At 44.5% G+C, this 27,484-nt stretch overlaps 1 protein-coding gene across 1 annotated transcript in view; it reads right to left on the bottom strand.

Moving 5' to 3' along the window:
- The window catches only part of LOC308317991 (PC3-like endoprotease variant B), a gene marked incomplete at both ends in the record, with an annotated part of 228,145 nt that overhangs the window by 169,198 nt on the left and 31,463 nt on the right, over positions 1-27,484 (bottom strand). Inside the window, one exon of the mRNA XM_080767339.1 lies at positions 26,407-26,499. Coding sequence (XP_080623465.1) covers positions 26,407-26,499 — 93 coding nt within the window. The remainder of the gene's footprint in view (positions 1-26,406; positions 26,500-27,484) is intronic.

Here is a 27,484-nt window from a genome sequence, read left to right as displayed (position 1 = left end):
TGTCAAGTGGTGAAGTATGTTCCAGTATAACTCACTGCTTTCAGTAATGTTGCTGTGGTCGTGTCTGCTGCTGATAGACGCCCGTTTGTCTCTGTAGTGACTGTGCTGCCTCTGGGCCCACCGCACCTGTGACACACACACACACACACACCACACACCACACACAAGCACACATACATCAGATAATAGACTTTTATCGATCCTGTGGGGGGGAAGTTCAGGCGCCAGAGGCAGCACGACAGTTAAGTTACAGTAAAGAGTAAGTCATAAAGTATATCGTGAGGTACGGTCAGTCGTAGGAAGAAAACATCACACACAAAAAGAAGAACCATCGAATGATGAAATATGACAGCATATCATCGTCTGTGTCGGGTGGAAAGCTCATTATGTCCAAAACTGTATACTAACTTTTGAATTTGTATTTATTTATTCAGCACAGTATAAAAACAATACAGTGAACATAACATAAATATAAGAAGGGTAAAGTGCTAGGCTGAGGGGCTTATACGAGGCCTCTACCTACACAATGAAATATAGTGTATCCAGAATACAACAAAACAAAAAACATGATTGGGATACTTGGTAATCTACAGTACAGAACTTTCTTCTGTGTTGCTTTAATCAGACCAGTGTGTGTCCAGTGGAAAACCTCGTATGAATCTGATCTCAGGTCAGAATGGGTTAAAGAGCTATTTATAGAGCATCGCTGTCCCGCCCCCTTTCACAAGGTCGAGGACACCGGAAGAGAATTTCCCATACATTTTTCCATAGACGTTTCAGAAAGTATGTATTTAAAGACCTTTAAGCCTAGTCGGGACAAAGCCAAATCGGCTCCTGACAAATGACAATAAAAAAAAAACATTTGGGCCGAAAACATTATTAGAAAGAAAGTGTACACAGTGTTGTACCCTGCCCCCTTTTTTCTGGGGTGCACACGCTTTTCCGACACACCGAAGATCCGAAGCGGGGGGACATGCGATGCGATGCGAAAAAGCGATGGTCCGACATGCTCTGCTCCCGTGCTTGCGGTTAGGGTTAGGTTAGGATTGAGGTTTCGGATCAATAGTATGTCGGAACTAAAGCCTGCACCCCTTTTTTCTTCTTTCCAACTATTTATTTGGAAGTGTGTTTATTGTCATGATTTGCCAGGAGACGAGTTGGCTTAATTTGTTCCGAAGCTTAAAAAGGTCTTTAAATAAATACTTAGTGAAACGTCTATGGAAAAAATGAATGGGAAATTCTCTTCCGGTGTCCTGCATGGTCATTGTGAAAGGGGGCAGGCCTGCGCCGCTCTATGCCCTGCCTGTCTATCCGCCCCATTGTCCTGGGACAAAAGGACCACCTCAGACAGAAACACGTCTGCACCTCAACACGTGCACTGGCAGACACACCGTACACTGTACTTATAGCACTACACCTCTTTCACTGCACACTGCTTTGATCTGATAAGGAGCTGGTCCTAGAGAAAATGGCCTCAGTAAATCAGACAAAAGAGCCCGCACACACGCACACACCAGTGCCACTATGGTGCGCACAAATTTAAATTGAAGTGGAGGGGGTTGGAAATAAATAGCGTTCAGGGCCAGTCGGTGGTCTTTTATGTCCTGAAAGCCTCGCTGCTTTATTCCACTTTATGTTCTTCAATTAGACTCAATTAACAGGAGCAGGTCGGAGACGAGGCGAGGGAGAGCGACATGGAGGGGAGCCGTTAAGCTATATAAACACACTGCATGTATGTATGTTACCGGAACATATAGATGGCAACAACAACAACAGATCTATTGCTTCTCTAGTAAAATGCAGCCTGTTTCATGATGAAAAACCTATCAAATGTACTTGATTTGAGGCAACAATCTTGGACTGTATACCTGCTGCTGATGTGTGAGAGAGGCTGGGAGCACAAAGTATGCAACAGAGAGTCTTTTAACACCGTTAACGAACACATTGATGTTGAAATGTCATTCTGAACCGAAATGTGACATTATGTGACATTAGAAAAGCATTAAATGCTGGGCCATGGCTCAATGGTCCAGGCACCTTGGCTGGTGGTAATCCAGTCTGGCAGTGTGCCGCGGGTTCGACTCCCGATCCCGACGGCCTTTAGTGCATTACTGCCATTTCCTGTCAGCCTACTGTCTGTCCCTCCATAAGAAATATAAAATAAAGGCGAAAGCCACCAAAAAAAGCATTAAACGCCGGGCATGAGAGTCCTGTGTAGTGTGCCTGACACAACAATACATGTTCACACAGTGGTCCAAAGTAAATACATTTACTCAGTCTCAAGAACTGTGCTTAAGTCAAATGTTGGTATTTCCATTGTATGCTTTATTATTCTATACTCTATACTACTTTTTACTTCACTAGAACAATTTGTCAGCTTTAGTTAATTTGTATCATTATCATCTATTCAAAAATCTATGTCTCTTGTACTTTTACTCAAGTAGATGTTTTTTTTATTATTATTTATTTTCTTCATATTGTGGCGTTGCTATGTTTACTTAAAGGATTAGTTCACCCACAAAATTGACTTTTTTTTTAATCAATTATTGAATATGTTTTCACCCCCGTCCGTCTGTCCTTCCGTGCAAGAAGAAATGGCACCCTTTTCACACTGGCCTATTATAGCGCCACCAGGAGGCCACGATAACCCACCTGACCTGGCGGAGACTGAGCAGCCGTCGGGCACCCGTCCCGGTCATCCAATTAGTGGCTTACCGTAGGAAAGAGACATAACAAAATATTTAAAAAAATCATCTGCATAAATTCAAGGCTTCATGGGGTGTGTAATTAATAATATTTTTGGGTGAACTATTTCTATAAATGAAAACTCCTGAATTCATCTCCCACCACCGGTCCCTGGTTATAGATTACACACACATATGATTACACACAAACACACTTGACTAATAAACACTAACGACAAACACAACAAAAGAACACAACACGGTACCTTGCAGGTCACACACACACACACACACACACACACACACACACACACACACACACACACACACACGTTTCCATACGTTGCCATAAACCGCCGGAGCACCCATGAGCAGACATAATGGGGATTTGATTGGACGTGTGGCGGTGTACCTCGCACCTCCCCTCCTGTGGAGGAGCAGCCAGGACATGCTGATCAATACACATGATAGGGAGCTAATCGCTCTCTGTCAAAGCGGGCCCTGCCAGCTACTAATGGCACACGCTCACTGGGGAACGTGTGTGTGTGCATGTGTGTGTGTGTGTGTGTGTGTGTGTGTGTGTGTGTGCACGTGTGTGTGTATGTGCATGTGTGTGCGCGTGCGTGCGTGCTCACTTGTATTCCTATTCTTCTGAGGGCCAAATGTCCCCACAGCCAAAAATAATATTTTTAGAGTTAACCCATTCTGTACGGGAACCCGTTTTGGTGTTGGCATCATGTTATGCTTTAGCTATTGAAAAATAGCAGATCTACAAGCTCATAGCGCGCCACCGAGTGGCGCGCTACGAGCTTGAAGGTCTGCTATTTAAAAAAAATCGAAGAACGACTGACATTTTTAGAATCTGATCTCAGGTCAGAATGGGTTCATCAGACCAGTGTGTGTCCAGTGGAAACCTCGTATGAATCTGATCTCAGGTCAGAATGGGTTCATCAGACCAGTGTGTGTCCAGTGGAAACCTCGTATGAATCTGATCTCAGGTCAGAATGGGTTAAGATTACATTACACACCAGGAGCGACGTGAACTAATGATGAGATTATTTCACACGATGAGACCTTTATTTTGGCGACGCCTCATTCATACAGGGTTGATGACTTTGTACGCTCTGAGAAATCGACCCTCGTGTCGGAAGATAATGACGTCGCTTCATCACCTCGTCATAATCGTGCTCAGTGCGTGCACATGTACGTTAATGTGAATTCATCGCGGAAGGTATAGAATAGCTGTTAGGTTTAGGAGTTAGGATTGCAGTTGTGCCTTATATTTAGTTGCAAATAACAAGCTTCGTCGGTTATAAAATGTATGTCCTAAAATGTTGATGTCCTCACAAGTAGGTCATATAGCAATGCAAGTGTACGTGTGTGTGTGTGTGTGTGTGTGTGTGTGTGTGTGTGTGTGTCTTAATGGCAGATTGAGGCTCTTTAGGGAAGCTCGCTCAAGGTTGGGCTCAGGGGATGAGGGGCAATTGACCACACTGTCTGTGACACTGACCCCTCCTCTGTCTGCGCATTCATCATCCAGCCATGACAGGCAGGCTGCGCACGCATGCGCATGCACGCACCGACACACGCAGCAGTGAAAAGTGTAGGCTACACACAAATACAGGACAAAAGAAAACTGCAAGAAATGCACACAATTGCAGAGCAGGAAACTCACAGTGGCGCACGCGCAAGGCACGCATGCACGCTTACACTTTCAGAGTCAGTGCTGCCAGATTTAAGATAATGATCATAGTTGTACGATAGTTTCACCCTCTGCATGATGTGCGTTCAACAATGACAAACATGCCTAAATGTACTGTCATTTAACCACCATTATTTTGCCATATCACAAAAAGGTGCGTCGACTTATCAAAATTCCCTGGCTGCTGAGTCGATATACGGGTTTGGCTTTTCACAATGCGGATTGAGAAACTTAAAACTGATCCCAGATCTGTACTTTGAGGCATGAAAACACTGGTTCATTAAGACTCTTCAGCTCAGATTGACCATTACCATTTATTGCAAAGCCATTGCATTTAGTATGGCGGTGTGGCTCTGCTCATGAGATATCAGATTATCTGTGCACCGAGACACATCTCTGATATCAGACTTGATATCTCAAATTATCTATGCATCGAGACACAGCTCTTATATGATATCACATTTGATATATCAGATTATCTGTGCACCGAGACACACGAAACATAACCAAAGGGATTACGAGCACGAGCAACTAGCGCAAGAAACAAAAGAAAATTACACACGGCAGACAGACTATACAAACATGACAAAAGCTCAATCTCATGAAACAGCGAATAAAGGAAGTATAGCAGAAGGTAATAACTTGACGGAAATAACAACATTCCCTCAGTGGACGGTTCAATACAATGTGAGCCATTCATTGTGATGCAAAGTCTGCATCTAAAACACAAAGATGGCCACCTGAACCTGACATCTCTCTGCTCACAATGAATACACGGCCAGATGGGGAGATAGAGAGAGAGAGAGAGAGAGAGAGAGAGAGAGAGAGAGAGAGAGAGAGAGAGAGAAAGTGGTGGTCAAAAAGGAAAGGGAGGAATCAAAGTACTGTAATTGAAAAGTGTCCCCCGCCCCCCAACCACACACACACACACACACACACACAAAAATAACAATGCTGTGAACAGATCGAGGGAAGGGAAGAAAAGGGTGAATAGTGAAAGACAGCATGATACACTCTGAGGGAGAGAGAGAGGTAATGATGAGAGCAACAGACGAGAGAATGAGCGAGGGAGAGAGAGAGAGACACACAAACAAGCACGAGGATGAAAGATAGAAGTGTGTGTGTGTGTGTGTGTGTGTGTTTCTATAGTGTAGACACTAGCATCAAGCAGGTTTTTGCATAGCCGAAGTGACCAGTAATTGCTCCCGATGTGCAGGATGGAGCCTTGCATGGTTTCCATCTCCATCGGTCTATGAATGTGTGTGTGTGTGTGTGTGTGTGTGTGTGTGTGTGTGTGTGTGTGTGTGTGTGTGTGTGTGTGTGTGTGTGAGTGAATGGGTGAATGCAATGCACAGTCTATGTAAAGAGCTTTGGATAAAAGCAGCTAAATGCACCATTTTGCTGCAGGGTTGGGATCCTTTTAGGATTTTAAACGATTCCAATTTCCTTAACCCATTCTGACCTGAGATCAGATTCACACGAGGTTTCCACTGGACACACACTGGGTCTGATTAACCCATTCTGACCTGAGATCAGATTCTAAAAATGTCAGTCGTTCTTCGATTTTTCAAAAATAGCAGACCTACAAGCTCGTAGCGCGCCACTCGGTGGCGCGCTATGAGCTTGTAGATCTGCTATTTTTCAATAGCTAAAGCACAACATGATGCTAAACACCAAAATGGGTTCCCGTTCAGAATGGGTTAAGAATTCCCTCCTAACGACCGACTCCTTTACAGGTTCCCTTTGACGATTGTCGTGTATTTCAAATATCCATCCATCTTTAACTATATACGGAGTCGGGTCGCGGGGGCAACAGCTCCACCAGAGTGCTCCAGACTTCAAATATATCATTTTATATATTTATTTTTGTTAAACACAGATTCAATCATACTGTACATGGTGCGTTGCATACATGTTATTGCAATCGTATGGCAGACCTTTCTTCAAGTCTGACAGCAAACCGTTTCCACCAAAATAACTTTTTCATTTTCAATTTGGTTCATTCTTGGAACTTTGGTGCTTAATTCACGGAACCGGCGGCCATTATTTTGGGTTCCAGTTCCAAACCAACTTTGAGGGTTCTGAACCAATTCATTTTCAGTGGAAACACTCTGAACTGGTTCAACATTAGAACCAAACGGGTTCAACCCCAGTGGAAACACTCTGAACTGGTTCAACATTAGAACCCAACGGGTTCAACCCCAGTGGAAACACTCTGAACTGGTTCAACATTAGAACCCAACGGGTTCAACCCCGGTGGAAACACTCTGAACTGGTTCAACATTAGAACCGAACGGGTTCAACCCCAGTGGAAACACTCTGAACTGGTTCAACATTAGAACCGAACGGGTTCAACCCCGGTGGAAACACTCTGAACTGGTTCAACATTAGAACCCAACGGGTTCAACCCCAGTGGAAACACTCTGAACTGGTTCAACATTAGAACCGAACGGGTTCAACCCCAGTGGAAACACTCTGAACTGGTTCAACATTAGAACCCAACGGGTTCAACCCCAGTGGAAACACTCTGAACTGGTTCAACATTAGAACCCAACGGGTTCAACCCCAGTGGAAACACTCTGAACTGGTTCAACATTAGAACCGAACGGGTTCGACCCCAGTGGAAAAGGAGCCACAGACCCGAGGCTCTGGAAACCGGTTCCAACTGGGATGGATTCCGGTTCCTCAATGCACACTCTGGGCCCTTGTCCACCGGTTGGGAACCGCGGTTCAGTTCTTTTTGGTTCTTATAGTCCATGAGCCAGCTAGAGCTACAAAATTGGAATGTTAATTATGAATTGAGTGTGCAAAAACCATACCGAAGAGAACAATGTTCATAGGGTCAACAAGTAAATGAATACATGATAACCCTTCCACAGTAGTAGCTTTTTCATATTTATCACACATTTTGTTGTGTGTGTGAATAAGGTGAATAAGTGAACAAATAATTAATACCACCACCATGAAACTCATATCACCATGAAACAGTTGATTACTTACACGAGACAAGGATTTATTGTATTACAAGTTTTCTGAAATTGTACATTTAAATACTGTATATGCAAAATCGGCATTATATAGGGGGGGAAAAAAATCACAAAATATATAAGCTACTACTGTGGAAGGGTTATATTAATTTACTTATATTGACCCTATAAACAACACAAATTGTGGAGCTCAGGCTCATTGACTAAGAATCAACAATAACCCAACCCAACATTCACAAGCGGTGGAGAAGGGGCCTCTGTGCCCCTCGTGTGCACAGATGCATGCAAACATGGCCCCTGCCTCTCTGTGAGTGACTGAGTGAGTGAGTGAGTGAGTGAGTCAGGCAGGTGGAGGGCACAGCAGACAGCTGCATCTGTGTGATAGGAGGGGAGCAGACGCCCGGAGTTGCCCAGATATCAGCACTGACATTTCGGGCTCCGCTGCCCTCCTACACCCCCATCACCCCCGCCCCCCATCACCCACCCCTGGGAAGGAGACGGCTAGCGGAGCCCTCCTGTCAATCAGACACGCTCTTGTCACTTGGATGGAGCCTGGGCCCGGGCCCATGCAGACTGTCTGCCTGGGCCCATTATAACAACGAGTGGATGGAGCCTGGGCCTGGGCCCGGGCCCATGCAGACTGTCTGCCTGGACCCATTATAACAACGAGTGGATGGAGCCTGGGCCCGGGCCCATGCAGACTGTCTGATGGAGCCTGGGCCCGGGCCCATGCAGACTGTCTGCCTGGGCCCATTATAACAACGAGTGGATGGAGCCTGGGCCCGGGCCCATGTAGACTGTCTGCCTGCACCCATTATAACATAGAGTGGATGGAGCCTGGCCTGGGCCCATGCAGGCTGTAGCCTGGGCCCATTATAACAACGAGTGGATGGAGCCTGGGCCCGGGCCCATGTAGGCTGTCTGCCTGGGCCCATTATAACAACGAGTGGATGGAGCCTGGGCCTGGGCCCATGCAGACTGTCTGCCTGCACCCATTATAACAACCAGTGGATGGAGCCTGGGCCCGGGCCCATGCATGCTGTCTGCCTGGGCCCATTATAACAACGAGTGGATGGAGCCTGGGCCCGGGCCCATGCAGACGGTCTGCCTGGACCCATTATAACAACGAGTGGATGTAGCCTGGGCCCGGGCCCATGCAGACTGTCTGCCTGGACCCATTATAACATCGAGTGGATGGAGCCTGGGCCCGGGCCCATGCAGACTGGACCCATTATAACAACGAGTGGGCGCCGTTTACAGCCGCACGTCACGCCAAGGTGCGGCGCGGCACGCCAACCTGCTCGCCTGGACGCACCGCTGATCTCTATCTGGACTCTCTGTCCTCTCTACCTTCTGATCTCTCTCTCTCTAGTTCTCTCTCTCTCTCTGTATCTCTCTCCGCCTCTTCATTCAATCTCTCTCCTCTGCTGCCATCAGCAGCCAGGCTGATAGAGAGAGAGCTAAAGAGAGAGAGAGAGAGAGAGAGAGAGAGAGAGAGAGAGAGAGAGAGAGCTAGAGAGCGAGAGAGAGAGATATGACTGGGCAGAAGTCAAATGAGTACAAGATAGAAATACAGACGGAATGGGTATAAGACCCTGGCAGAGAGAGAGAGAGAGAGAGAGAGAGGATTAGATTGCCCTGAGACTTGGACATATAGTGAGGGATTTGGATATCGTCGTAATATAACACAGCAAGAGTGTTGTCAGGCGATGCGCCGCATTATGAGCTTATGCAGATTGCCAACTGTCACTATTTTTCTTTTATGAAAAAGTGTATTATCGAAGAAAAGAAATATCGATATTCATGCAGGCTATTTGTTGAGAGAGGAGAGAGAGAGAGGGAGAGGGGGGCTAAGAGAGAGAGTGGCCAAGACAGAGAGAGAGAGGGTCCAACAGAGTGAGAGGCCAAGCGAGACAGAGCAGGGAGAAGAGCAGAGCAGAGTTGAGATACAGCCTAACCCTCTCGCCTCTTCTCTCACACACCTCCTGGCCTCTCCCCCCTCCTCCTTCATCCGTCCCTGATGCCCCCCCTCCCCTCCCCTCACCCCTCCACCTCCACCCCCCCATCTGTGCGGCTGTGCTCCATTGTGTCAGCCTTCAGAAGTGCTCCGTTTGAGTGGCAGGCCGTCACAGATCAGCTCTCCGCTAAAGCGGGCCTGGCAGGCCAGGGTGACGGGGCCAGGAAGGGATCTAAGTGGGTTTATCAGCACTTCTTAACCCATTCTGGGCGGGACCAGCTTTTGGTGTTTTAAAAGCATTATGTTATACTTTAAATATTGAAAAATAGCAGATCTACAAGCTTGTAGGTCTGCTATTTTTAAAAAATCGTGATTTTTGGAATTTTCGCAAATTTGGAATATATATTCTTTCAGAGCAAACGTTTTTGACGGCCAAATCCATATAATGTTGGGGCTCCTTGACATGAAATAGTTAGAGAAGCACTGATATAGAAACATGGGGTTTTCAGACGTCAGGCCTAAATGGGTTAACGCCTCCCCGGCTCCCCGACACAAAGGAGAGGGGTATTAAACATCTAAAGTAAACCAAAAAAGCGTGAAAGCTCCTTATAGGGCCACCGGATTGCGGATGTGACTGGAGTCTTAAAAAAAAATGAAAAATGAAAAAAAATGAAATGGGAAAAAAAATAATAAGTAAAGGAAATAAAATAACACAAAAGCAAGCATGCACACAAAATGTCCCAGAAGAGAGAGACAGACACACACACACACACACACACACACACACACACACACACACACACACACACACACACACACACACACACACACACACACACACACACACACACACACACACACACACACACACACACACACACACACACACACACACACACACACACACACACACACACAGTAAAGAATGTCTTTTCTATAATATTCCAATATCAGTCAAAAGGGAGAGAAAATGAAAGTAGAGAGAGAGTGAAAGAACAAGAAGCCAGAAGCCAACCGACAGAGCTAAACATTAGAGATGTTATACGTCTAAGGCTAAAGATAGTTTTCTCTGTCTCTGTGTCTTATTAACAAGACTAATTCAAAAGGGAGTTCCAGGGGGTCCCCAGCTAAATGATAGTTAGGAACCAAATTGACCCTTATGGGTCTGTAACTGAGAGAGTGTACAAATGGACATTTGGTTCCATTTGTACACTGTCAGAGATAAATTAAGTTTCATTTTACATTTCATTTTATAATTCAGGTCAAACTATATGGCCCTAGAGCCGTAAAGATATTCTCTGATGGGGGTCCTTGGTATATGTTTTCAAATGGGGGGTCCGCAGGCTCATTTTGGGGGTCATTGACATGAAAAGTTTTGGGAACCACTGGACTAGAGGACAAAATCTGACCAGATTTGACTGAGAGCCTGCCATCGCGCAAACTCCAGCTTTTCACCAGAGGAGAAAAGCTTTTTTTTAAATGAGTTAACAGGCAAACTCTTCACACACTAGAGCATGTCTGAAATAAATGTCAGTGCTGAAATTGACACGCAAATATGAAATAAATGCTTAAACATGTAGCTAGGTGTAATGTACCACAGAAGTAAACCTGGCAGTCCCTCAGTCAAATGTATAGTCACAAATGGATACAGGAAGGCGCAACACTCGGCTAGTACAGTATGAGCTCATATCAGTACAAAACTCACTTTATACACATTATGAATGAAAGGTCATCGTCGTCTAATAGTCTAATCTTCTTTATTCTTTGACCAGATCAGGATGTACTCTCGCTCTCGCTCTCTCTCTCTCTCTCTCTCTCTCTCTCTCTCTCTCTCTCTCTCTCTCTCTTTCTCTTTATCTCATGGGCACATGCTGTCCAGAGAGACATAACGTACAGTTACAACTATATCCAAACTGATGACAATATTGTTTTGGGGGTTTCTTGCGATTATGAAAAGGCATGGGGCTAGGTGTGTGTGTGTGTGTGTGTGTGTGTGTGTGTGTGTGTGTGTGTGTGTGTGGGGGGGGGGGGGGTGTGTGTGTGTGGGGGGGGGTTATGATGGTAGATTCTGATTACAAAAAGTTCAAAACTGATTATCTTACTTTGGATCGAACCTGGGAGGATGATTGCCCTGCGATTGGCTATAGTTTGTAGTTACACCAACCTCAGACATTGTGTTATATAGCTGGCCCTGCTGTTGCTGTCCAGCTAAAAGCTACTCCATGACTTTGCATTAGGAACATTACTGTGTGTGTGTGTGTGTGTGTGTGTGTGTGTGTGTGTGTGTGTGTGTGTGTGTGTGTGTGTGTGTGTGTGATGTGTGTGTGTGTGTGTGTGTGTGTCTGTGTGTGTTTGTGCACGCGCGTACGTACGTGCGTGATTAAAGTACACTAGCAGTTCCCCGTGGGTATATGTCAGACGCTGCCAAGGGGTCAGTGTCTGAGGCGTTTAACAAAGGTCAGTGAGGACTTTAGTCAGAAGGGAACTTGTATGCCTCCTTGTGTGTGTGTGTGTGTGTGTGTGTGTGTGTGTGTGTGTGTGTGTGTGTGTGCTGCTATGACGTGCACGTGAGCAACTGTTTGGCCAAACAAACTCCCGAGATGTGTTTAAGAAGGGTATGAAAGGACACAGAGAGAGACAGAGAGAGAGAGAGAGAGAGAGAGAGAGAGAGAGAGAGAGAGAGAGAGAGAGAGAGAGAGGGAGGGAGAGGGAGATCAACTGTGTGTGAGACAGAGAGGAGAGAGTGAGGGGGTGGAGGGCAGAGGTGGAAGAAGAACTCAGATTTTTGCTGGTGGAGCAAGCTGGTCTATATTCAGTCGCTGCACTAGCTAGTAGGTATGGCTTTAAGCCAATGTGCGTGCAATGCCTTCCCATACTCTGGGAAGGGCCTTCAGTTCCAATGCCTTCCCATACTCTGGGAAGGGCCTTCAGTTCCAATGCCTTCCCATACTCTGGGAAGGGCCCTCAGTTCCAATGCCTTCCCATACTCTGGGAAGGGCCTTCAGTTCCGGTCACAGAATTCAGCGCAACCCTCACTATACCGTCGCCAACTTACAGTGTAGTAGACACTCACTACTTTTCACCCAAAGTAACAGTAACAAACATTTTCAAATAATTGTAGTGAGAGTACAAGTAAGACACCTGAGGGCGAGAAGGCCATATATGGAGCGTGTCTTGAGTGTACGGGGTTTGATGAGGTCAGATCAACACAATATGGAATGTCAGAACAAGTCAGCTCCATATATGGAGATCTAAGGGTGGCAGCGGGGGCAGTGTCCTGAGTGTACAGGGTTTGATGAGGGCCCAGGTAGGGCCGGGCCTTCATTTACGGTCCTGTTGAGAACTCTAGTTTTCGCCGGCTGCTGGGCGCAGCTGCACTAATAACTTTGGGGCCCGTCTAGAGTTTAAATGGACAGGTATCAGTCAAAACGGAGACATCGAACAGGAAGGATGAATGGGGAAGGATCAACATATGGAATGTCAGAACAGATGATGACATATATCCATATACTAATATTGATTACATCAGGGATCTCCATAGTTGGGCTTAATTGCGACAGGAGGTCGCTTTTACTATGATTTACTATCATCCCTGATGATGTCATAGTGATGTCACAATATATGGGAGCTCTCCCAATGTATGGGGATTTTGAGTGATACACGGACGGACAAAAAAACTGTACGATTCCATACAGTTAACTGTGACCTTCGGTCGCAACAAAGTGCAATATTTACCTCTGAGATGTATAGTGGAGTAGAAGTACCAGTAAGACGTGCAAACGCGGGAAGCGAACGCAGCTCGTACATATTTGGGTTTTTTTAAGATTTATTTTTAAGTTATTCTTTTTTTAAGTTAAGTTATTTTTAAGTTAAGTTTTTAACTTAGCCATAACCATATAAGGAGTCCCCAAAGCAGCTATACGTCCAAATATGGAGTGTGTTGCATCAATCACAAACAAATCACTCAGCTCCATATATGGGCACAAAGGACACACACACACACACACACACAGACATGATCTGCTAGGTCTCATAGTAAGTGCTCATTGCATTCGCAATCAAAACACATACAGAACCAAGTTAAAGATGTTATAAGCAATAATGTGTCAACATTTGAATGACCTTTTTGGAATTCAGACAGCCAGCAATGGGTAAAATGCAATTGGTCTATTTGCCCGTCTACTTCCTGGTTGGTTAGTCAAAATCTTTGAATGCAGATTGCGGCCCCTAGATGTGTCACAGAGACTAAATTGTTTTTGGGACCGTTTTACTCACTGTCTTGTAGCTTGTAGGTCTGCTATTTTTAAAAAATCGTGATTTTTGGAATTTTCGCAAATTTGGAATATATATTCTTTCAGAGCAAACGTTTTTGACGGCCAAATCCATATAATGTTGGGGCTCCTTGACATGAAATAGTTAGAGAAGCACTGATATAGAAACATGGGGTTTTCAGACGTCAGGCCTAAATGGGTTAACGCCTCCCCGGCTCCCCGACACAAAGGAGAGGGGTATTAAACATCTAAAGTAAACCAAAAAAGCGTGAAAGCTCCTTATAGGGCCACCGGATTGCGGATGTGACTGGAGTCTTAAAAAAAAATGAAAAATGAAAAAAAATGAAATGGGAAAAAAAATAATAAGTAAAGGAAATAAAATAACACAAAAGCAAGCATGCACACAAAATGTCCCAGAAGAGAGAGACAGACACACACACACACACACACACACACACACACACACACACACACACACACACACACACACACACACACACACACACACACACACACACACACACACACACACACACACACACACAGTAAAGAATGTCGTTTCTATAATATTCCAATATCAGTCAAAAGGGAGAGAAAATGAAAGTAGAGAGAGAGTGAAAGAACAAGAAGCCAGAAGCCAACCGACAGAGCTAAACATTAGAGATGTTATACGTCTAAGGCTAAAGATAGTTTTCTCTGTCTCTGTGTCTTATTAACAAGACTAATTCAAAAGGGAGTTCCAGGGGGTCCCCAGCTAAATGATAGTTAGGAACCAAATTGACCCTTATGGGTCTGTAACTGAGAGAGTGTACAAATGGACATTTGGTTCCATTTGTACACTGTCAGAGATAAATTAAGTTTCATTTTACATTTCATTTTATAATTCAGGTCAAACTATATGGCCCTAGAGCCGTAAAGATATTCTCTGATGGGGGTCCTTGGTATATGTTTTCAAATGGGGGGTCCGCAGGCTCATTTTGGGGGTCATTGACATGAAAAGTTTTGGGAACCACTGGACTAGAGGACAAAATCTGACCAGATTTGACTGAGAGCCTGCCATCGCGCAAACTCCAGCTTTTCACCAGAGGAGAAAAGCTTTTTTTTAAATGAGTTAACAGGCAAACTCTTCACACACTAGAGCATGTCTGAAATAAATGTCAGTGCTGAAATTGACACGCAAATATGAAATAAATGCTTAAACATGTAGCTAGGTGTAATGTACCACAGAAGTAAACCTGGCAGTCCCTCAGTCAAATGTATAGTCACAAATGGATACAGGAAGGCGCAACACTCGGCTAGTACAGTATGAGCTCATATCAGTACAAAACTCACTTTATACACATTATGAATGAAAGGTCATCGTCGTCTAATAGTCTAATCTTCTTTATTCTTTGACCAGATCAGGATGTACTCTCGCTCTCGCTCTCTCTCTCTCTCTCTCTCTCTCTCTCTCTCTCTCTCTCTTTCTCTTTATCTCATGGGCACATGCTGTCCAGAGAGACATAACGTACAGTTACAACTATATCCAAACTGATGACAATATTGTTTTGGGGGTTTCTTGCGATTATGAAAAGGCATGGGGCTAGGTGTGTGTGTGTGTGTGTGTGTGTGTGTGTGTGTGTGTGTGTGTGTGTGGGGGGGGGGGGGGTGTGTGTGTGTGGGGGGGGGTTATGATGGTAGATTCTGATTACAAAAAGTTCAAAACTGATTATCTTACTTTGGATCGAACCTGGGAGGATGATTGCCCTGCGATTGGCTATAGTTTGTAGTTACACCAACCTCAGACATTGTGTTATATAGCTGGCCCTGCTGTTGCTGTCCAGCTAAAAGCTACTCCATGACTTTGCATTAGGAACATTACTGTGTGTGTGTGTGTGTGTGTGTGTGTGTGTGTGTGTGTGTGTGTGTGTGTGTGTGTGTGTGTGATGTGTGTGTGTGTGTGTGTGTGTGTCTGTGTGTGTTTGTGCACGCGCGTACGTACGTGCGTGATTAAAGTACACTAGCAGTTCCCCGTGGGTATATGTCAGACGCTGCCAAGGGGTCAGTGTCTGAGGCGTTTAACAAAGGTCAGTGAGGACTTTAGTCAGAAGGGAACTTGTATGCCTCCTTGTGTGTGTGTGTGTGTGTGTGTGTGTGTGTGTGTGTGTGTGTGTGTGTGTGCTGCTATGACGTGCACGTGAGCAACTGTTTGGCCAAACAAACTCCCGAGATGTGTTTAAGAAGGGTATGAAAGGACACAGAGAGAGACAGAGAGAGAGAGAGAGAGAGAGAGAGAGAGAGAGAGAGAGAGGGAGGGAGAGGGAGATCAACTGTGTGTGAGACAGAGAGGAGAGAGTGAGGGGGTGGAGGGCAGAGGTGGAAGAAGAACTCAGATTTTTGCTGGTGGAGCAAGCTGGTCTATATTCAGTCGCTGCACTAGCTAGTAGGTATGGCTTTAAGCCAATGTGCGTGCAATGCCTTCCCATACTCTGGGAAGGGCCTTCAGTTCCAATGCCTTCCCATACTCTGGGAAGGGCCTTCAGTTCCAATGCCTTCCCATACTCTGGGAAGGGCCCTCAGTTCCAATGCCTTCCCATACTCTGGGAAGGGCCTTCAGTTCCGGTCACAGAATTCAGCGCAACCCTCACTATACCGTCGCCAACTTACAGTGTAGTAGACACTCACTACTTTTCACCCAAAGTAACAGTAACAAACATTTTCAAATAATTGTAGTGAGAGTACAAGTAAGACACCTGAGGGCGAGAAGGCCATATATGGAGCGTGTCTTGAGTGTACGGGGTTTGATGAGGTCAGATCAACACAATATGGAATGTCAGAACAAGTCAGCTCCATATATGGAGATCTAAGGGTGGCAGCGGGGGCAGTGTCCTGAGTGTACAGGGTTTGATGAGGGCCCAGGTAGGGCCGGGCCTTCATTTACGGTCCTGTTGAGAACTCTAGTTTTCGCCGGCTGCTGGGCGCAGCTGCACTAATAACTTTGGGGCCCGTCTAGAGTTTAAATGGACAGGTATCAGTCAAAACGGAGACATCGAACAGGAAGGATGAATGGGGAAGGATCAACATATGGAATGTCAGAACAGATGATGACATATATCCATATACTAATATTGATTACATCAGGGATCTCCATAGTTGGGCTTAATTGCGACAGGAGGTCGCTTTTACTATGATTTACTATCATCCCTGATGATGTCATAGTGATGTCACAATATATGGGAGCTCTCCCAATGTATGGGGATTTTGAGTGATACACGGACGGACAAAAAAACTGTACGATTCCATACAGTTAACTGTGACCTTCGGTCGCAACAAAGTGCAATATTTACCTCTGAGATGTATAGTGGAGTAGAAGTACCAGTAAGACGTGCAAACGCGGGAAGCGAACGCAGCTCGTACATATTTGGGTTTTTTTAAGATTTATTTTTAAGTTATTCTTTTTTTAAGTTAAGTTATTTTTAAGTTAAGTTTTTAACTTAGCCATAACCATATAAGGAGTCCCCAAAGCAGCTATACGTCCAAATATGGAGTGTGTTGCATCAATCACAAACAAATCACTCAGCTCCATATATGGGCACAAAGGACACACACACACACACACAGACATGATCTGCTAGGTCTCATAGTAAGTGCTCATTGCATTCGCAATCAAAACACATACAGAACCAAGTTAAAGATGTTATAAGCAATAATGTGTCAACATTTGAATGACCTTTTTGGAATTCAGACAGCCAGCAATGGGTAAAATGCAATTGGTCTATTTGCCCGTCTACTTCCTGGTTGGTTAGTCAAAATCTTTGAATGCAGATTGCGGCCCCTAGATGTGTCACAGAGACTAAATTGTTTTTGGGACCGTTTTACTCACTGTCTGAATATAAAAACAAAGAAAGAAAAAAAAGGTAATCAATTTTTTTTACATATTATTGCTTATAGCTACTTTAAGTAAAAGTATCAAAACATTGTACTTATGTACTTTTCACCACTAATGGATAGGGACTCTGGAGTCAGGTAAAGAGAGATGGAGGTAGAGAGACTATAGAGGAGAGGAGAGAGAGTGATCTTACTGTGTTTAGTGTCACATAGACATGTGCACTCTGAACACTGGGGAACGAGACAAGAGATGTTGTGGATTCATAGAAGGATTATCATCTCTGCCGGGTGGAAACCTCATATGTCCAAAACTCTTATTTTTCAGGATATAAATTTACGTTTCGAGCTTGTGAATATGCTACTTTTGATGCTTTATTTTTGTGTGACGATGTAGTGTGATCGAAGTAGGGCAAAAAACACGAAAAAAAAACACCCACAAAGTTAGAATATGGAGATACAGGGTTTCTGCCCGCCAGCAACGATATGTATACCACGTGTGATTGTGTGCATAGTGTGTAGCCTGTGCAGAGGCACAGGCTGTGTGTGCGTGTGTGTGTGTGTGTGTGTGTGTGTGTGTGTGTGTGTGTGTGTGCGACTGTGCGTGCGGACGCATTTAAGCGTTTGTGTTAAGGCCTTATCGGCGTGTAGTCTCAGAGCCCTCAGATGTCTCTGCCGAGCTGTTTTCCACAGCCTCTGTAATTATGTAATTAGCAGTGCGATTAACACAATGGCTAATTGTTGCTTTGCCGAGAGAGAGGCTGCATGGGTCGGGATTACATGGTGGCAAAACCTACACTTTCCCCCCCGAGAAAACACAATGGACCTCTATTCAATATCTCTCTCTCTCTCTCTCTCTCTCTCTCTCTCTCTCTCTCTCTCTCTCTCTCTCTCTCTCATGGACCTCTATTCAATCTCTCTCTCTCTCTCTCTCTGTCTGTCTCATGGACCTCTATTCAATCTCTCTCTCTCTCTCTCTCTCTCTCCGTCTCATGAACAATGTGTAGCTGTGGACCAGGCGTGTGGGCTTCAGTCTGATCTCCTCCCCATATGGAGAATAGTCTCAGCTCAGCTTGTGTTCATGGTGACTGACCATGCAACAGATCAGCGTTCCTAACGAGTTGTATGTCCATATTGTATATGTCCAAAACCTTTACTTTTCAGGAAGGGGGGGGGGGGGGGGGGGGACATGTGCAGCGGTACACATAACTGGTGAGCCAGTGCACATGCGTCGTCAAAATGTTTGCTGCGCGGCATGCGAGGCACGTTTGCGTAGCGAGAGCTGAGACAGGAATTTAGAGTATCCTGACACACATTCTGTTGAACGTCCGGTAAGTATAGACTTAGAAATAAAACTAGTGTTGACTAATCATTACAAGTGGCTCTTATTTTGAAGAGGGAGTCAGATAGAGGAAGTCCGTTTCGGTTGTAAACAAGCTGTCATGACAGTATATGTATATTTTGTATAGAGGGACAGACAGTAGTCTGACAGGAAACGGGGTAGAGAGCGATGGGGGAGTGACATGCTGTGAAGGCCGTCGGGATCGGGAGTCGAACCCGCGGCACACTGCCAGGCTCGGGCTACCGGCCAAGGTGCCTGGACCGCTGAGCCACAGCCCAGACCTGGACCACTGAGCCACGGCCCAGGCCGCCATGACAGTTTTTGACGTTGTTTTCATGCCGTTCAGAGCTCTAGTCGCTAACCCACATTAGCGACCATATTTACAACATGAATAACATGCACTTAAACGATGTACACACTTTGGAATTTACATTAAACATGGAACCTCTGGAGCATTAGGGGATTAATTGATGTTATCTGTGTTGGATCACCTTAGTATAGGATACGGCTGCAGACAGAGTTCATGTGCTATCTCATGCTGGATAAAGTTACATTGTGTCGTCCAGGCTTTCCATGGTTACGTGCAGCGGTGGAAAGTAACTAAGTACATTTACTTACTGTACTTAAGTACAATTTTGAAGTATTTGTACCAATTTACAATACCTTTACTTCTACTGTACTACAGTACGTCAAGAGGCAAATATTGTATTTTTACTGAACTACAATTATTTGAAAACTTTAGTTACTAGTACATTTTCATTATTATTACAAAACATAACATTACCAAAACAATAACCACTTCAGCCATATATACATTTTGGCCTTTTGAAAATAGCCGATCTACAAGCTCACAGTGCGTCAGTATTGCGACGCATTGTGAGCTTGTAGATCGGCTATTTTCAATTGATTTTCATATTTGAAAACGTGTGAAACGGGACATTCTGCATAATGACTATATATACTTTCTACTATCATTTGCAGGAATTGATACTTTTACTTGAGTAAGACATGTACAAATGAGTATTTTTTCCCACCACTGGTATATAATGTGAGGTTAATATAATGTAACGATGCCCAGCCAGATGCCATAATACCTGTATAGTACCTACAGTACAGTACAGTATAGTCCAGTATACAGTACATAATACCAGGCAGTACCTGATGCAACCTGGGGAAAAGAACCAGGCTTCTATAAGCAGGGCGAGGAGGGGGACGGTAGTGGGTGGGTGGGGAACACACTGTAGCACAGGCCTTTGTTTGGCAGGAGGCCAACTATCGTAGCTAGCACACTAATTGCGTTTGCCCCGCACACAACCCCTCCGTAAATAAAACTCTTCCATAAACCTATTAGAATATTGACTGTTTTCACCCCCCCCCCAAAAGAATGCAATTAAAAGGCCTTCTATTAGGGGCAGATTGGTGGAGGCGTATGTGGGACGTGATCCACACCAACAGAGGGACGCTCTATAATCGGGTTAAAGTGAGCGATGTCGGGACAGTGTTTCCTTGGTTCTGAACTAAAGCTCTCACTAGGCGGGATTAGTCCACTCACATGAACCAGCGTAGACAGAGAACACACACCTCAATCGGAAAGGCAATTAAGGGCTCATTTAGACCGCTGCCACAGCCCCCCACCACCCCACCCCCCTCCTTCCTTAATTTATAGTCCGTTGTATGACGGTGTTGCACGTTGGGTTGGGATCCTTTATAGGACTTTAATGGTTCAGGTTCCTTAACGATTCCCTCTTAACTCAATGTCTGCTAAGGACTTAATTAACTTCTTTTTTATCAAGAGTCCAATTACGAAACAGGTCCTATTTGTTTTCTCCGATATAATTTTGGCCTTCATTAAAGTTTTTGATAGACACAAATTCAACCATACGGTAGTATAGATATACAGTATTGCATACATACTATTGTCGTGGTTCTCAAAGTGACCTGGGTTACTCGAGGGGGTGCCAAATGGACCCTTACTGGTCTGTAACTCTGAGGGCTTACAAACGGAACCAAATGAACCTGCTCTCAGTGTTACGGTCCTTGAAGGTAAAAGGTTCGAGAACCACTGGCTATTGTAACTGTATAGCAGTGTACTGTACACACACCAGCTCTGACAGTGTGATGAACCGGTTCCAGAAACGGTTCCAATTTAATGTCATGGAACCGGTTGCGGTTCCTCCATGTTGGATCAAGTTCCAAGATCCCAACCTATAGTTGTGTGCCAGAAATGGCAGATCTACAAGATAGTCTACCCACATGAGCCAACAGTAAACAGTCACAGTCCTCAGCAGAAAGTCAATTAAGGGTTCATCCATACTGGACAATGTTTCTCTATACAATGTTCTATTAATTTATGCTCTGACAAAGAAAATAGCAGATTTGAATGGCTTCATGTGTTCGGCTTTAGGTTAAACTGGGCCACTGTACTCTAGTCTGTACTTTTTCCAACGTCTACACCAGATCTGTTATAGCCAAAAAATAGCCAAGCTTGTAGATCTGCTATATTTGCTCCCTCAGAATACGGATGCTGGGGTTCTAAGTGAGAGAGCCTGCACCACAGCTGGTGAAATGTGTGGCCTAATTTTGTATAGAAGCAACGTCGTCCAACTATGCAATTGTTCATTTTTCATTATCCCACGACATTATTTGTGCAATCCATTAAATGAGGGATTCATTATCAAATATGGTACTTTTTTTTTACACTGCATTCATTCATTTTCACCTAAAGTTACGATGGTAGAAAAGTAATTAAAGTTACAGTTTAATGAAATCATGAACCACACATGGAGTCACTGGAAATTGCGCATAAATTACTTCAATTAATCACACACACACACACACACACACACACACACACACACACACACACACACACACACACACACTGAAGAATGTCATTTCTATAATACTACCTCTTTCTCTCAAATCACACATGCAAAGACAGTGCACATACAGTACACTTATGTCTGTGTGAGTGCAGGTACATTCATGAAGATTATTTTATGAAATTATTGATCTTGTTTTTATAAATTAAATCAATTAGTCCAATTAACTGTTAATCCACAATTCCAAAATAATAAGTGAATCTTATCTGTAAGCTCATGTGCTTGTGTTTTTATTAATTATTATAAAATAGCAGATCTACAAGCTCACAACACATCACATCGCGCGTTGTAAGCCATTCCCAAATAGCAGACGTTAATAGATGTGCTCACGAGGTCGCTTCGGTTTTCATTAGGTGTGCTTATTTATCTCACAAACTCTGGCAACGCTGCTGCTGCAGGGCTGCTGCCTGGGTCATGGTTTGGTAAAAGGCCAGCGGCTCCACAGAGGGACTGGTAGAGGGAACGGTAGAGCACTCTAGTCAAAGGACAGAGCAGCTGAATGTAGCTGAGCTCATGTATCTCAATGAAAAATTTTGGCATTTAGCAGACAATCTTATCCAGGGCGCCGTAGGATGAGCAAGGTAAACACCACAACATCCAATGCAAAGAGTAAAACAGGATGACCGCAGGTACAGTATAAGCCAAGAACCTCGACTTAGCATCAGTCTAGAAACCGGTGGTTCTCAAAAATGATTTATTTCAAGGACTGTGTGAACAAAAAGGTCCTTTTGCAGTACACCTACTGCACTGGGGCAGGCGCGTAGGTGAGGAGCAGGCAAACCAGTGCATGAGACAGGGGGAAAAAATGGAGACCCCGCACACTGTCTTCACTCACAGCAAACAAGCAGTTTATTACAACGTTTAGGTCCTTCATCAGGTACCAGGTGGTACCAGGCTGAGATTACGTTTTGCTGTTAAGTGAAGACAGTGTGCGGAATCTCCGTTTTCCCCCCTTTTCCTTATTTCAAGGACCCCCATAATAACTAGTCTATAGAGCGTGTAACAAAATGGAACCATAAGGGTCCAATTGGTTCCATTTTGTCACACTCTCAAGCGTCATAGAGACCCGTTAAGGGTCCAATTAATGTGGAGGAACTGTGCGGATCCCCCTAGACCTCACTCTGAGAACCACTGGTCTAAGCAGTATTACAGTACAGTCCTATATACTGTAACTGTATGTCACTTCCTCCTCCACAGAGAGACTGCAAGAGCACTCTAGTCCATTCTGACCTGAGATCAGATTCTAAAAATAGTCTTCTACATCCTGACAGTTTTCTGAAAAAGCTATGTTTCTGTGTCAGTCGTTCGATTTTTCAAAAATAGCAGATCTACAAGCTCGTAGCGCGCCACCAAGTGGCGCGCTACGAGCTTGTAGATCTGCTATTTTTCAATAGCTAAAGCATGATGCTAACACCAAAAGGGGTCCCCGCCCAAAATGGGCTAGTCAAGGGACAAGGGACAGCGCTGCACGTACCGTCCCCGTCCCCCCGTCCCCCCCGTCCCCCCCACACGCGCGCACACACAGTCTTTGCCCTGTGCTGTCATGGGATGTCACCGCGGGTGACAGTTTCCCTGGCAACGGAGCTGGGCGAGGAGGCTGCAGCATGCTCCGAGGGTTATGCAGAACGGTTTTGGCGAGGAGGAGGAGGAGGGGGAGGAGGAGGAGGAGGGGGAGGAGGCACAAAGGGGTGCCTGGGGGGAACTGGGGTCCACACAAGCAAGGTAAACATCCCCTCAGCTCTGTCGCACACAGACACACACACGCACACATACGTTTGTATTCATATACTTGTGAGGACATAAACGTTTTGGAACGGCAACTTCACGAATGGCATTAGTATACCGGTATGTATTTATATTTGGCATCTTGAACCCAGACCTGGAAACCTGAGTTTAATTCCGTGCCATGTATCACGCACCCAAGATCGCTCACAACAACACGCAGCGCCGGTGCTTGGTGGATCGGCTGTTCTGGATTGCGCAACAGCAAAACGCACACACGTATAAATCAACCCCGAGTCTAAAAATCTATACAACCACATAACCACCATTTTACTAGTGAGGACCAGGAACATTCCTCACAATCACAACGTCTATTCCTCTAGCGGATTCGAAAGAAAATCAACCGATAATCATCAGTATGTTATTATCACTCGAAGGCTCGCCTAGAGCCGACTGGCTGTGATTAGGAAACGCGGAGACGTCCGACGTGGCGTTGGTCGCGTTGTCCGACTATTACTAACACTAACCCTGAATATATAACCTTATCCCTTACCCGAACATCAGTCTTAACCGGCCACGTAAGTCCCCTAACACCTCATATCAGTCTTAACCGGCCACGTAAGTCTCCTAACCTCACATCAGTCTTAACCGGCCACGTAAGTCCCCTAACCTCATATCAGTCTTAACCGGCCACGTAAGTCCCCTAACCTCATATCACATATCAGTCTTAACCGGCCACGTAAGTCCCCTAACCTCATATCACATATCAGTCTTAACCGGCCACGTAAGTCCCCTAACCTCATATCACATATCAGTCTTAACCGGCCACGTAAGTCCCCTAACCTCATATCAGTCTTAACCAACATGTAAGTCCCCTAACCTCATATCAGTCTTAACCGGCCATGTAAGTCCCCTAACCTCATATCAGTCTTAACCCGGCCATGTAAGTCAGTTTCACAACGTTTTAGCTTCGGCACCAGTAATTCCACTGCTGTGTTCCCTAATCGCAGCCAGTATACATGCAGTAGGTTCAGGCCAGCCTGCTGGCTCAAGTGATAATAACTGATAAGTAACCTATAGTGATTCGGGTTGATATCATTCGAAGCGGGTAGTTTCCCAAATTCTACTATACTTGGGGGGACACAGACATATGGCTCTCACAAGTATAGCAATGCAAGGATGCACGCACGCACGCACGCACTCTCCTAATTCTTCCTAATCAACACTAGGCCTGATTAAAATGGCAACGCAAGCCAAATTAACTGTCATTTGCATATACATGCAAGTGTAAAAAAAAAAGAAAAATATGGAGCCACCACTGGAGTGTGAACTCACCTCGACGACACGGACCATGTTGAACACATCAAAACAGCCACGTCTAAAACGCTCTTAACCCATTCTGACCTGAGATCAGATTCATGCGAGGTTTCCACTGGACACACACTGGTCTGATTAACCCATTGTGACCTGAGATCAGATTCTAAAAAATGTCAGTCGTTCTTCGATTTTTCAAAAATAGCAGACCTACAAGCTCGTAGCGCGCCACTCGGTGGCGCGCTATGAGCTTGTAGATCTGCTATTTTTCAATAACTAAAGCATAACATGATGCTAACACCAAAAGGGGTGCCCGACCAAAATGGGTTAATCGCACTACTCTGCAAATCCATTCTCCATAGCATTAAAATGTGTGCTCGCTGTCGCTGGTGTAATGACAGCAGCCAACAGCCACTCTCTATGCCCCCTAGAATCTAATCTGTACAGACACTTAACACGCTGTGATGATGGTGTCATGGTACAAACTTGACCAGAAACGGAAAACTCTTATCTCCATATTCTAGAACTTTTTTGTGTTACTTCATCATACTATACACACTACTAAAGCATCAAAAGTAGCAGATACACAAAGCTCGAGCTTGTAAATCTGCTGCTTTTGCTGTGTGAGAATTTTAATCCTGAAAGGTTTTGGACAGCAACGAAGTACTGTACTTATTTTTGGTACTTTCACTTTACTTAACCCATTCTGAACGGGCACCCCTTTTGGTGTTAGCATCATGTTATGCTTTAGCTATTGAAAAATAGCAGATCTACAAGCTCATAGCGCGCCACCGAGTGGCGCGCTACGAGCTTGTAGGTCTGCTATTTTTGAAAAATCGAAGAAAGACTGACATTTTTAGAATCTGATCTCAGGTCAGAATGGGTTCATCAGACCAGTGTGTGTCCAGTGGAAACCTCGTATGAATCTGATCTCAGGTCAGAATGGGTTAAGTATACTGTAGGTCCATGTTTCAATACTGTATAGTTTTAATGCAACTCGGGGGCAAATATGGTACTTTAAGTATATATTGTCTCGGGTGGAAACCTTCAACAATGTCCAAAACTCTTACTTTTCACGATTCAAATTCAAAAGTATAGCAAAATCAGCTCATTTGCATCTGCCACTTTTTATGCTTTGGTGTGACACTGTAGGTGTAGCATGATCAAGTAAGGCGTTCATTTACAAAAAAGAAAAAATAAAGAAAGAAAAAAGTTTGAATATGCAGGAGATAAAGGACAATATTCTGATGCCAACATGTTTAGTCAAGTACATGTTTTAGCACAGGACTGTAGAGCATGTATACATGGTGGTATTGTTTTAACACAGGACTGTAGAGCATGTATACATGGTGGTATTGTTTTAACACAGGACTGTAGAGCATGTATACATGGTGGTATTGTTTTAACACAGGACTGTAGAGCCTTTCTACATGGTGGTATTGTTTTAACACAGGACTGTAGAGCCTTTCTACATGGTGGTATTGTTTTAACACAGGACTGTAGAGCCTTTCTGCATGGTGGTATTGTTTTAACACAGGACTGTAGAGCATGTATACATGGTGGTATTGTTTTAACACAGGACTGTAGAGCATGTATACATGGTGGTATTGTTTTAACACAGGACTGTAGAGCATGTATAATACATGGTGGCATTGCTTTCTAAGAGAGAGCACTCCCTCACCTCTGCTGTGGCAGCCAGCCTCCTCTCCAGGGCAGCTCTGTTAGGGCGCCCCCTGCTGTCCCTCAGGGTGAACAGACCTTGCAGGCTGCCAATCTGTTGAAAGCATGGAGAAGAACACACACTGCAATCAGTCATTCAGTCCAGGAGCTAAATAACAGGATATAGAATCCTGACGTCACTCGCTCATCCCCTGGTCCAGGGAAGTTTTTCTCTATGGAGAATAACATGGGGTCCTCTTAAAATCATCTCATATGAGCATTGTGTTCCAAAAATAAAAAAAACTGTCTTGACAATATTGTCTCTGTATCTTTTATGACAGTCATATTTGATACAGTCTGTTTCTAGCAAAAATGTAACTAATTTGGCAGCAGTAACATTAGCGTTTCCTCACAGTCACTTCTTTCGTATCGATGAGAGTGAAACAGATTTGTTTATTTTTATTTTTTAGTTCTTATATGAGGCACAATGCAAATAAAAAGTACATGAAGCCGTGTACTTGGCACCCTCTACCGATATTGACGTCAGACTTCGGTGCAAAAGGGGACAGGGGACACATTTGATTTGATTTGATTATTTGAGTCCCCTGCTGGTCAGCCCTGACAGCAGGAAGTCAAACACCATGCTGGTGGAAACCTTGTATGTCCAAAACCGTTCCTTTTTCCTTATTTAGACAATTACATGGAAATGAGTGAAAATAACAAATCTACAAGCTTGAAGAGCTGCTATTTTCGCTATAATTATTTTTGTATGATGAAGTAGAACATTCATTCACCGGAACATTAAAAAAAGAAATGAAATATGGCGATGGGAGGTTTCTGTCCCGACAGCGTGTGAATCCTGGTCACTGTGGTCTCACACAGGCACTGATTGTGGCTCTCTAGGATTGCTAGAGTTCTCAAACTCTGCCCGACCTGACCCGAGGTTTTCGGGCCGGGCTGAGCCTAAAATGTACTTGGTAATCAGTAGGGCTGGGCTCGGAATCCATGAAAAGAAAAAAATATATATATATATATTGCATTTTGTTATAATAATAAAAAATAATAGTTATGTTCTGTCTGTTTGTGTATTTATACATTAT

This window comes from Protomyctophum bolini (assembly GCF_963924005.1).
Source record: "Protomyctophum bolini genome assembly, chromosome: 7".
Classification (NCBI taxonomy): domain Eukaryota; kingdom Metazoa; phylum Chordata; class Actinopteri; order Myctophiformes; family Myctophidae; genus Protomyctophum; species Protomyctophum bolini.
The sequence above is the reverse complement of the archived record's forward strand: the minus strand, read 5'-3'. Positions and strand labels throughout refer to the sequence as shown.